This window comes from Clarias gariepinus, chromosome 8 (genome assembly GCF_024256425.1).
Source record: "Clarias gariepinus isolate MV-2021 ecotype Netherlands chromosome 8, CGAR_prim_01v2, whole genome shotgun sequence".
In the NCBI taxonomy this organism is placed as follows: Eukaryota; Metazoa; Chordata; class Actinopteri; order Siluriformes; family Clariidae; genus Clarias; species Clarias gariepinus.
This window is the reverse complement of record NC_071107.1, coordinates 24,039,701-24,052,360: the sequence shown is the minus strand read 5'-3', so window position 1 is coordinate 24,052,360 and position 12,660 is coordinate 24,039,701. Positions and strand designations below refer to the sequence as shown.

Sequence of the window (12,660 nt, the reverse complement as noted above, 5' to 3'; positions counted from 1 at the left end):
AGGAGGGGGGAAGAGGCAGGGCTGCAGGAAACCGAGCACCGATGAACAGCTAAACGGCCCGGGAAACTGAAGAAGAGCGAACGGAAACGGCACCTATCCTCCTCGGCCCTAGAAGCTTTTCCCTTCACCAGCTGGACGTGTGTGAGGTAAAGCCTTTCCAGATGCCCGGGACACAAACTGGACTCCGTCCCGAGCTCCGGCCTGGGGAGGAGAAATAGTAGGAGAGGATTTCTACCCCTGAGGAGCTCCAGCTCGGGCATGTTTTTGCTCTCATGCAGAGATCGAAGTGTGAAGATCGTTGCGTTTCTTTTCTCTTTTTGACGCATTGACGATCGAGCTGCTTTTTTTTTTATTATTCAAATCCAAATCTCATGTGTTTGTGGAGCTCGACATCAGAGCGCTAAAAGAAGTGAAACCCTTGTGTCCGTGCTGCCTGGAGGACTGTCTGCGAGTCTGACTTCACTGTTCATTTCAGCCAGGGAGATTTTGGAGTGCTTGAGTGCCGAGATTTTTCTCAGCCGCCCTGTTGAAGAACCCACCGGAGTGACAGGGCTGATTAAAGGTGCGGTCTGAGGAATCAACTGCCGTAATCACGTCACCATGGTGGTCTTCAACGGGCTGTTGAAAATCAAGATAATCGAGGCACTGGACCTGAAACCTACAGCCTGGTCTTTGAGGCATGCCGTGGGACCGAAGGCGCAGAGCTTCCTGCTGGACCCCTACATCGCCCTGAATGTGGACGACTCACGCGTGGGGCAGACATCCACCAAGCCGAAGACCAACAGCCCTGCATGGCACGATGAGTTTGTAGCTGAGGTGCGTGACGGACACAAGATTGAGCTGTCGGTCTTTCATGACGCGCCCATTGGCTATGACGACTTTGTGGCCAACTGCACCATCCAGTTCGAGGACCTTCTGCAGAACGGCAGCAAGCACTTCGAGGACTGGGTATGACCGCCCTTCCTGGCGTTTTTACCACTCTTATATTGTATATGCATCATGTCATTCACCGAATAAATGATTCTTTTCTTTCCAAGCATGATGCTTTTCCTATCCCCGATGTAAGCAGGTTTGCAGTAGCCCCTGATCAGCGTTCACATTCACTGGTTGCATAGAGACCGTAGCAGAGAGTGCACACACACACACACACACACACACAGCCTGTCATAAATATTCCCCGCAGCTGTAGAGAGCCATATTAGCACTGCTGTGCAGTCATGTAGTCTGATAGTAAACGGCCAGACAGGGCAGGATCGGCCAATTGCGCAATCGTCTCGAAAGCGAGACAGGCAAGATGTTTGTCTCATTTAGGTACAGGTGGTCCTGTTCACACTAATAGAGTTAGCAATTAGATAGGGTTAAAGTTAAATGAATTATTTAAGAAAATAGAGACCTGACAGATCTTCTTGTTGATGTGTAAGCATACAGTATGCAGTGATGTATCTTGCTTTAAACAGGTTTCACAGTCCTGCATTGATTAATTCATAACAATGAAAAATATTGCAAAATAATAAATGCAGATATTTGAGCTCGGATTAATTATTGTTAAATATCATGTAATGATGATACGTCTCATATGAAAAACATTTGAAATGTTACTTAAAAAAAATAAAGTCAACTTCAAATTCACAGGCTTCCCATTTGCCAGTGGCTTATTAGAAAAAGCACCCGTATTTATATTTATTCCTGCACAGATGCTATAAACAGGGGTTTATTTTATATGGGATGACACAATCTCAGTCTCTGTCTGTCTATGTCTCTCGTTTGAAGGGTGATGTGACAGGTGTACATTACGTTTCAAGGACAGGTCACAATTTGGGCCTAGAGTTTTGACTTACTTATTCACGGCAGACAAAGAGGTTTAAATTATTGATGTACCTCTATCAGATCTTGATGTAAGGACGTGCTGAATTTTTTATAACACTTATATTACAAATCACACAGGCAGAAGTTTGGCAGCTTTTGTTTTGGCACAAAGATAAGAACACCCCGCCAATTTATTTATTTACTTATTTTTTATTAATGATATGTTCCGAGTATGAATACCTGTGTATTGTGTATTGGTCAATTCCTAATTCGTTACTGACATTCTTGCAGAAAATTAACTCCCTGCATGCTTCTGATGCAAAGTTTTGTGAACATTGATGAAGGATTTTGCTTCTCCTGCTGTTCTTAGCCATCTAAAATGTAGATTTTAGACTCCTCCTCTTCATTTGTGATTGCTTGTCTTGAATTGAACTGATTGAAAGTGTAAAAGCTTTCCATAATCTTTGCTCACACTTCTGGCCCATAATGTCTCTTTGCTCACTCTGTGTTGGTAGAACTTTCCATGGCATTTCCATGGATTTGGTTGCAACAAATTAAAATTTTTCCTCTTTTTAAAAGAACTTGTCCACATGTTTACTTGGACTTTGGTAAACTTTTGCCCCCTTTGACAGAAGTCTGTTCTACAAAGGCAAGGTGGAATTATGTGGCTGTCTTACAAGACAGCTAAGCAGCAACCATCTGGATAGATGTTTTGTAAAATGTAAGAATAATTGTTTATGCTTATGTTCTGGTATTTTCTAATGCCGTAGTATTGCCGTAGGTTATATTACCCACACAACGAACATTTACATATTTTGTACGTAGCAAGGGTAAGTAAAAAAAAAAAAAAAAAAAATGCTGCATTCATTTGATCTTTCTACCACTTTTGATTAAAAATGTCACAATTAAAAAGTCAAAATGTCAGTTTATGTATGATGCAAATATTAATCAGAGGAGGGAGGAGCTAAAATGAGACATAGATAGATAGATAGATAGATAGATAGATAGATAGATAGATAGATAGATAGCGAATAAGAAGTCACAAAACCAGAAAAAGCTAATTAAAAAGTCGAGCAGCATGTGAAGAGTAGTCAGGATAGGATGGTCAAATCCCTAAGAGTGAGCTTGGTCATAGCCTGATGTACTGGCTATCTATAGTGAACAAAGCCCTGTGAGCAGATTCTAAAGTCACTTTGAGCGTTTTCATTGCATGGGCAGTGTTCATTTTAGGGGCAGTGTGGCCCAGATTGCCAGCTGCCTGCTCTTCTGCCTGCTCTTCTGGTGTTCATGTTTTTGGGACATCAGTGTGAACATTTTAGATTTGTATTTAACCTACCAGGTAACACTTCATACGTCCTGTTGGAAAGATATACATGCATGATGTAATGTACAAGCTCTTTATCTGTGACACACAAACAAGTTTGTCTTTTTGTATTCTGCTGCAGATATTTTTTCTCATACAGCACATCATACTTTGTCCTCTGGACCCGATTTCACCTTTAAGTTCGATCCTAAACAAAACCTCTGTGTTTTTTTATGATGATTTTTTTTTGCAAAGAGGATTTTAATGTCCTAATCTGATATTCATGTTACTCTCCAAATGTGAATACAAATACTGCAGTACTGAAACATATAAATGGCGTCTGAAGACGTGGCTCATGTGGGTGTTTAGATTTAATCTGGTGGTTTGTTGTGCCTGACAGTGCATTATTGTTGAAAAAGAAAACATGTACGTAAATACTTAGCCAGGAATTTTTAAAGAATTTCTAATAACCCCAAACAATGATTCTAGTACAATATGATTGTGCTGAACGTTTAATCAATCCAATGATTGTATAGATAAATTTGAAAGTTTTTTTCTGACAACACATTCTAATTAACACTGATAATTACACTACCGATTAGTCTCCTTCCTATCAGAGATCTCTTTTTCTTTAGTCTTGTGTGTACTGTTTATATGGTATGTGTGTGTAATGTAGAGAGAACATATATGCAATCTTTTTGTGTCAGGAGCAAGTTGCCTGTGCTGTAAGGTGAGTGATGGTTGGCTGCTCACTGCTGATTTGTCCATAACTGGGAATTCTCTTTGACGTCCTTTTCTTTGGAAATTCACACGCATGCAGAAGCATAAACAAAATCCCTTTAACCTTCCAGACAAAAACTTTCATTGTCTGTTCTCCACTTGAGTTTGTCATTAGGTTTTTTTTTTATTGCTTGCCAACGGGTTGTTGTTCTTTGCGGCAGCTCTGTGCAGGAGCGTTTCATGACCACTCACTTTTGAGTTAAAACACCATAACAGAACTCGCTGGAGGTGTGACGTGTGAGATTTGCCGGCTGTGTAAACTTTAACAGGACCATTTTATTCGCTTCTCTTTCCCAGCTTGTGTGTCTCTGTGTCTCTTCTGTCCTCACTCACGGCACTGCGTAATTACGTTATTATTCTATACCTGTCAAATATTCTTTTTAACCTAAATAGAGTATATTTTACATGTTCGGCTGCCGCAGAGCTTTTAAAACATGTTTTAAATGACCAGTACAGAAAGTGCCACAGAGAATTAAGATTTATTCTTATCCTAGCATTAAACAAGACGAATATTCTTGCTTAATGTTAGCAAGATATTGTGCATTAAAAGGATATTCTACCCAAGGTAAGGCAAGGGCAGTGTTTTTTTATGTAAAAAACAAACAAACAAACAAACAAAACCACCCAAGGTAACTGATTAATTCATGTCTAAGGTCATCTCAGAAAACTGCCTTGTTCCCGAATCTCAGGATACAAAGCAGGGTACACCCTGTATGGGGTGCCAACCCAAAACACGAGACAAACACACACTCACATTCTGAGTACCCGGACTAAATCAACCAATGACAGGGCAAACATTCACACTCCACCCCAGCCCTAAGTGGGCTTTAAGTTTAACCACTGTTCCACTGTACTACCCCCAAAACTAAGCTGATGAAAAGACAATATAGATATTTTGATAAGATACAAAATTACATAAGTTAAAAATGTAAAATAAATGCAACTGACAGATAAAACACATTACTGTGTTACCATACAACATTCATTTTATAGCTAGACATAGGCTAAAGAGACAGATGGGTTTTAAATGTGGTTTAATGCTGATGAGATGTGGAGATGACCTAACTCGGATGGTTAAACTGTTGTAGAGTTTTAGGGCTGTAATCCCATTTTATAATGTGTGTTGTCATGAGATATATGCAATGAGATTACTGCAGGTTACCAACGTTAAAGGAAAAACTAGCAATGCTAGTCTAATTATTATATCTCCTTATATAGGTTGTGTCTGTCGGCTTCATAGACATAGTAATTTCTTTAAACAGTGATTTTAAAAACTGCAATAGTATGAAACCTGTAAACACTGATAGGAAGTGATAGGGTGTAATTTATCTAAGTATCATTTTAAATATGAATATAAAGTATTTATATTTGCTTTCTTTTTCTTCTTCTTCTTCCTCCTGACATCTTTCTTTGCTCATGACAGTATTCTATCATATTGAGAAATACATTATATTTCACAAAAAGACACCGAATACACCATACATACTGTATATAATACACCAAAAGTTTGCGGGCCCCTGACTGTCACACTTATATGTGCGTGTTCCACATTCCTTTGCAGATTTATTCCCCCTTTTTTGTTCTCCCATTTTTCTGGGATGGCTTGCCACTAGATTTTTAAGCATGGCTGTGGGGAATTATACCAATTTCACCACAGTATTATTGAGGTCAGGAACTGATGTAATGATGAAAGTCTGGGGCAAAGTCAGCATTCCAAAACATTGGTTAGGTGTTCAGTGCGGGTTGAGGTACAGGCTCTTTGCAGGACGCTGGAGTTCTTCTACTCCAGACTTGCCAAACCAAGTTGACAAGAGCTTGTTTGTCTGTCGTGCTGGAACAGGTTTGGGCCCCTTTAGTTTCTGTGAAGTAAAATGGTCATGCTATAGCATACAGAGACATTGTATGCAATTGCATGCTTTAAAGTTTGTGGCTTAATTTTGGGGGAAGATCCACATTTTGAGGTGTGATAAGTTTTCCACCTACTTTGGCCAAATATAGTGTATTTAAATAACTAAATAATTATGTCAAGGTTTGAATGGATTATACCTGAAGATATTTTTCAATCATTAAAAAGTTATTACTGTATTATAAATTAGCAGATTTTTGCTTGCATTATAATATGAAAAATGTTTTGCTATTCATCTGAAGTTAAACTTAATATGACTGCTGACAGTCTAGTTACTTAGACTCAGAAACGCTAGCCATGACTATCGTTAAATTCTTGCCATTTATTTCCAAAGTACTTTTCATTGAAAACAGGAATCTTCCTCCAGGAAAGGCAGAAAGCTTTCAGAATGAGTTTAAATCGATTCAAGGCAATGAGGAGTTGCTGCCAGACACTTGAAACTCAGTGGGTGAGTTGGTCAGGTAGTAACATGTTGTTGGCCAAGGCTTCCCGTAAAACAATAGTCAAGTGGGTGAAAGAAAAGTGGAAAGAAGACGTGGTATGTACCAAATATATTGGATGCAAAAGGCTCTTGGCAAACCAAGCAGGAACAGTTAACACAAGTCCAAATATGTATGGCACATGCCTACACTTGCTACCTCCTCCACACTGCTGACTCAGGATTTAATGTCTCTCAGTTGAGTTAGTGTCTGTGAGAAGGCGAGTTTGTGTAGATTCTCATTCATATGCCTTTCACTTTACAAGCCGTTACATGCATCTCAGTATGTTGCCAATTTTCAAGGAGTACTTTCAACTGAAACCTTTCTCAGGCACCGTGTGTGAATTTTTGCATTCCTTGCTGTCTGTCTGGGGTGGCGATTTAGTATAGAACGAGCACAAAGTCAGAATATGTGACACAGTGCGACAACATGCCACATACTGTAAACACTAATCAGCAGACATAATTAAAGTTTAACCTTCTCTTTGTGTTTCTTTAATAATTGTGCATGCTGGTTATTTCTCACTTTCCAGTGGTTTGTACTGCGCAACCAGAATAGTATTTTATTACACAAGCCTTTAAATTACTTTTAAACAGAAAAATATTCAACATCAGTGTACGGTTGATTTCTCATTGTGTTTGTGTAATGTACGTAAAGTCTGTAAACTGATGGTTGCAACTGTAAAAATTCCTTCTGTCAGTGTCTTTATTTTAGAGGCAGGAAAACGATAGATATGTGTGCAGTGTGTTGTCTTGTCATGTGTCAATCCTGAAACCATTATGTAAATTTCGGGAAGTGTTAGCTGTGGATAAGTGTTAGATTGGTGTCTCAGCCTGTAGTGTAGGTGACATAAGGAATATGAAGTGCAAGCGTTCAGCATACCGGGTGAGACCTAGATGAAGACACAAATGAATGTTAACAATTAACAGACTGTTAACACTTAACTGAAGAAAAACAAACAACTGTTCTGCTCATTCTCAATTACATAATTGTGTTACATAATGTTTTAGTAAAATCTGCACTTAAACACCGACCTTCCCTTAGAAACATGCTCTTCCAGTTGTTACTTATTAATATCGTGGCATTGCTCAGTTGTTTTGATCCTGCTATGTTTTCCTTTCCAACCCTTTCTATAGTTTAAGTTTGCATTACTTGCATTACTAGCAATAACTTGAACTTGAGTTTTACATTTGTCTCAATACTTTTGGCCAACACTGTACAAATCCTACGGTCCCACTGTCATCATCATCATCATCGACATTTAAAGAATGCTGGGGAAAAACCCAGAGGTGGAAAAAGCCAGCAATTTCATCATATCACAGTTGTTTTGTCATGTCATGCCCCATGAAAGTGAAACCCTTCCACTGGTATGATTTTGCTGTTGTTGTGTTTGGCGAGATCGTAGTACTGATGCACACTTCTAACCTCAATTAAATTGTCTGTGAACCTTTCTTGTAAGACGAATAACGAACCCATTATTTGCATCTGTATTTATTTATTATTTTTACAAAAGCAGAGTTTACCGCCTAGGTCCTTTATTTATTTTATTTAACTCTTTTGTTTCACAAAGCTGTTTTTTTTTCCAATGGCCAATTTATTTCATAATGCCACTTGAGTCATTTTGTCTGAGGCAGACTGGGAGGAGACAGTTATGTCATGGTTCTCAATTACTCATAAGTTATCAACAATTCCATCATTAACGATAGCATCTTAAAGTACAATTCTCGTCCCGAGCATTTTAAAAAAATTGCCTCTCTACATGATCATCTAACATTATCAGTGCTGCCTGAAGTTAATTCCAGCCTGCCATCTTTCAGCTGCATTTACACGGTTCTGTTGACATATCCGAAGCTGATGCTTTCCATTCACTTTGCATGGAGTGTTGTCATGCGTTCACAAACTGAGTTGTGAGTCACTTTTGCTCAAGGTTTTGCGTCATTTTTTTCGTCACATTGCTCAAGACGTCAGTGCCAGGACTTTTCAAACATCTCAAGTGACATGGCAGACTTTAAAACAATTAAGCGCCATAACGTGCCAGTAAAGGTGCTGACAGTCAGCTAGTGTAAATTTATAGCAACAATTTTTATAATGAAGTAGGATACGGTATGATAATTACAGTTTTATATTGAAAATGTACAGTAAGTTGATAAAAACATTATCCACTGGTAGTATTGTAAAATTATGAACATTTACAGCAGGGTAATATTAACTAAACTAAAATCCCATAAACAGCTTTTTTAAAGGGTTTAAATGTGAATTTATATTATCTTGCTGGCGACTCTAAGTTAGGACCCTAATTGAATTTTTTTTTTTTTTTTACTGTTTTGTTCAACTGGATTTTGTGTTGAGAGTAGTTATGTTATGTAATGCAGACATACAGTATAGTTTAACAGAGGAGTTAGGTCATTAACTTACTCATTCACAAGCAACATGATGGTGCAGCAGGTAGCATTGTTGTTTCATAGCTCCTGGGTCCCTGGTCCAATCTTAAACTGAGTTTGCTGTCTGTGTGAAGTTTTACACATTCATTTAGTAAGCATATTGTTGGTCTCACCCCAAATTCTAATAACATTCCAGTAGGTGAATTGGTGAAATGAAGCTAAATTGTCTTATCCAGGATCTTATTCCCAAATAAGCTCTGGATCCACCACAAACCAGTAGTGATTAGAATATGGTGATTACTGAAAATGAATGGATAAATTTATGGAAAGTTTGCTCATTTTTTTGGATTATTTATTAAGACTAACATGTAAAGTTAAAACATTTTATAGTAAGAGACATTCAATAATGTGCTCAGAATCTACCACTAAAGTTATTTAATAAGAGTGCAGCACACCTACATTTTAATTTATCAGGGCTATATAATGATTGTGTAGTCCTCACCAGGTTATACGTAAGAGTCATGTTCAAAATTAGTGCCCCCTCTTTTAATTCTATGTGTTTTTTGGGTAAAATATATCTCACTTACTCATCGTCTATACCGCTTTATCCTGTACTGTATTCTAAATTCAATGAGGGGCCTGGAGCCTAGAATAGGAAACTTAGGGCACAAGGTGGGGTACACCCTGGACAAGGTGCCAATCCATCGCAGGGCTCACATACCCATCCACTCACTACAGGAAATATGGGAACACCAATTAACCTAATCTACATAACTAGACTGTGGGAGGAAACCAGAGTACCTGGAGGAAACCCACCAAGCAAGGGGGAAACATGCAAACTACCATCCACACAGAAACAGGAATGAATTAATGAATAAAATAAATTCATTATTGTTAAATTTATAAGAAAACACTAGTAACACAAAAAGTATATGTTGTTATGTAGGACCCACTATATTTAGATGATTTTATTATGTTTTGACACAAAAACATATAGAATTAAAAGAGAGGGTACTAACTTAAAATGACTGTAAAAGGAAGTTAATGCTTCCTTTAACGATTAGCAGTCTCAGATTGTTTTGGCTCAATCTTCTTTTAACATTGTTTGAGTTCATTCATATACGCATAGCTCTCTTAACATCCCATCACAGCATCTAAATAAGGTTCAGGTCTGGTCCTTGACTTGGCAGTTTCATCACCAAAATTTTAGTGCAATGATGGTATGAGGTGTTTGTGGTGAAATGCCTGTTTTATGCCATGTTTGTTTTTGCCACATGTGTGTGGTCACATCAATCCAAAGGATATTGTTTCTGAACTTTTGTGGTTTTTCAAATGCAATTTTGCAAACGTGAGTGATGTTGCCATATGCTTTTTTAAAAAAGGGGCCTTTTTCCTCTCCACCTCCTCTCATTTCTTTCTACATTGTAACACAATGCTAAAGGCATCCAAAATATCCAGTAATCTTCTTTGAATAGTTGATGTTGAAATGTGTCTGCTATTTATGCTCTGTAAATCATTTGTAAAGTTTTGCTCCTGCTTTCCTAGCATGGTCTTCATAAGAGCCAGTGTCATCATTGTGCTTGATGGGTTTTGCAAATGCACTTGACTACACTTGTCTTGTAAGAGCTATTCCAGTGAACCTTTATGTCTTATAATAACAACTGTTGTTGTTTTTGTTGTTACTTCAAAGTGTGAACCCCCCTGTATTGTTATATAATGCAGAACATAAATTACTAAACCAAAAACATTTAATTAGAGGGTGTGTCCACACTTTTGAACTGCAAGTGCTATGAATATTTATTACTAGTTAAAAAAAATGCTGGATTTAGAAATAAAATGCCCATGTTTCTCATAAATGTATGCATTCCTGATTACACAGTTTCACTTTTTCACTATATATTCACAGTTCACACTATCTAGTATCAGATGAGGATGGATTCTCTTTTGAGTCTGATTTCTTTTAAGGTTTCGTCCTCATTTCTCCTCAGGGAGTGTGTCCTTGCCCCATGACCTCTTGCTTGCTCATTATGAATAATTTATGGGAAATCAATCTTCAGATATCTTATTTTCGATATACAGTGAAACCTCAGATTGCGAGTAACGTGGCCTGCGAGTGTTTCGCAAGACAAGGCAAGATTTTAAATACATTTTGACTTGAAAAACGAGCAAGTCTTGGTTTTCAAGTGCCGAGCAAGTCTTGGTTTTCAAGTACCAGGTATCATGTATCACGCATGCGCTTCTTGCATGCGCGCCGAGCATAACATGATCACATCTGAGCCAGTGTTTTTTTTCTTTCTTGCGCTGCGGATGTGGGTAATCGACTCCCTTGCTGGGTCTTAGTGCGCGTCCCTCACTGGTAACACACATACAGCGCCTGCACGCATAAACGGAAATACTTATCTGTCGGGATTTATTTTTACTTTTTTTTTAAAGGTAATGTGCAGGTTAATTTGTTTTATTTTTACTTTATATTTTGTATTAATAATTTTTATGTTTTTTTTTTGGGCTGTAGAATGAATAATTTGAGTTTCTATTATTTCTTATGGGAAAATTTTATTTGGTTTACGAGTGTTTTGGAATACAAGCCCACTTCCAGGACAAATTATGCTTGTAATCCAAGGTTCCACTGTATTTCTGTATATATTATATATTATATATTTCTTTAAAGTGGTTTAGTCACAACGTCTATTATTAAAAATACTATACAAATAAAAAAACAAAAATTCTGCTTTAATAGAGATTTTCACACTTCTTGATGATTAACTAACATTGATTAACTAATCTTCATTATTAACACCTGGGTGTTAATTACTATCTTAATGGTCCTGGAAATAATTGTACATATTATTTCCTATCTGGTATCTAAATGTTGGTTTACATTTTGACGATATAAACAATTAGGGGGTAACAAATGAGGTTTGTCTGCTTATAGAAGTTGGTGAGGAAATCACACACACTTTAGGCTCATAAAAAACATATTTGAAGAATTGAAGCTGAGTGTACTTTCTTTTTTCCTTTTTGACTGTATATACATTAGTACTTTATATGGCACTATATGAAGGATTACCACAAGAATAAATGACTCATACAGTAAGACATGTTTAGAATTGTCATGAATATCGTGAACGATTGCGTTTGGGTTCATTGTATGTGTGAATTGTATGTTAACTGTGTGACATTATTGAAGTGAATTCAAGCAGGCAACATTGTGATATGTGGCGTCACTGTGAGTGCTTCACCCTAGGGCTGTGACGCAGGTTAATTCGGCTGTAGAAACAATAGCGCTGACATCTGAGCATGGTATTGCAGTCTGACAAAGCCCCTCTCACTCCCAGTCTAAACTCACCCACCCAGACTTGACCTTGCCCTGCACCAATAGCCTACTCTCCACCTCTGTCCTCTTTAGAGAGAACAGAGTGCTGTTAATCAAACTCATGACATCTCGTAAGTTACCATGCTTATCTTGTTGCTTGTAACTTGTAAGACAGTTCAGACAGGTGGTGTGTTCCTATCCATTCCATGCCATGCTCATGTTAGTAGCCTTAAAACTCTCTGCTGTTTCCAGACAAACCCGATATGAGACGATAATCAATCAAGTACAATAGGAGCCCCTCTTAGACTGACCTGCTTTCCCAGTGGGCAGTATTGAGGAGTGGATAGTGGTGTCCTCCTGCTGGCCTGAAGGAAACGGGGGCCAAGGGGTTGCTGTGGCCTGCGCTAAAAATACCAGCACTGTGTTTGAGTCACACGGTAGCCTTGGCTTCCTGTTTTCAGTCTCCCACGTTTACTTCCCAGAGAGATAGCGAGAGATCCAGAGAGAGTAGGGGAAGGGATTTGTGATGTTTGCAGAGATATTGATGAATAAATGCTTAATCATCACTGTCACTTTCCAACAAAGTTGGGTGTAGGACTGTGAGACAGACCAGACTGGACCAGACTGGACCAGTCAAAATTGCTGATCGTAGCATTTCTACAGAGCTTATCTTTTTGCTAGGCTTAGATAAT

General features: G+C 38.2%; 1 protein-coding gene across 2 annotated transcripts in view; it reads left to right on the top strand.

Annotated features, from left to right (window-relative positions):
- The window catches only part of prkceb (protein kinase C, epsilon b), a 94,705-nt gene continuing 82,045 nt past the window's right edge, over positions 1 to 12,660 (top strand). The window contains exon 1 of one of the 2 annotated variants that reach the window (XM_053501907.1): positions 1 to 948. In XM_053501907.1, the coding sequence (XP_053357882.1) occupies positions 601 to 948 (348 nt within the window). In that variant the 5' untranslated portion in view covers positions 1 to 600. The remainder of the gene's footprint in view (positions 949 to 12,660) is intronic. The other variant, XM_053501906.1, reaches the window with a different exon arrangement.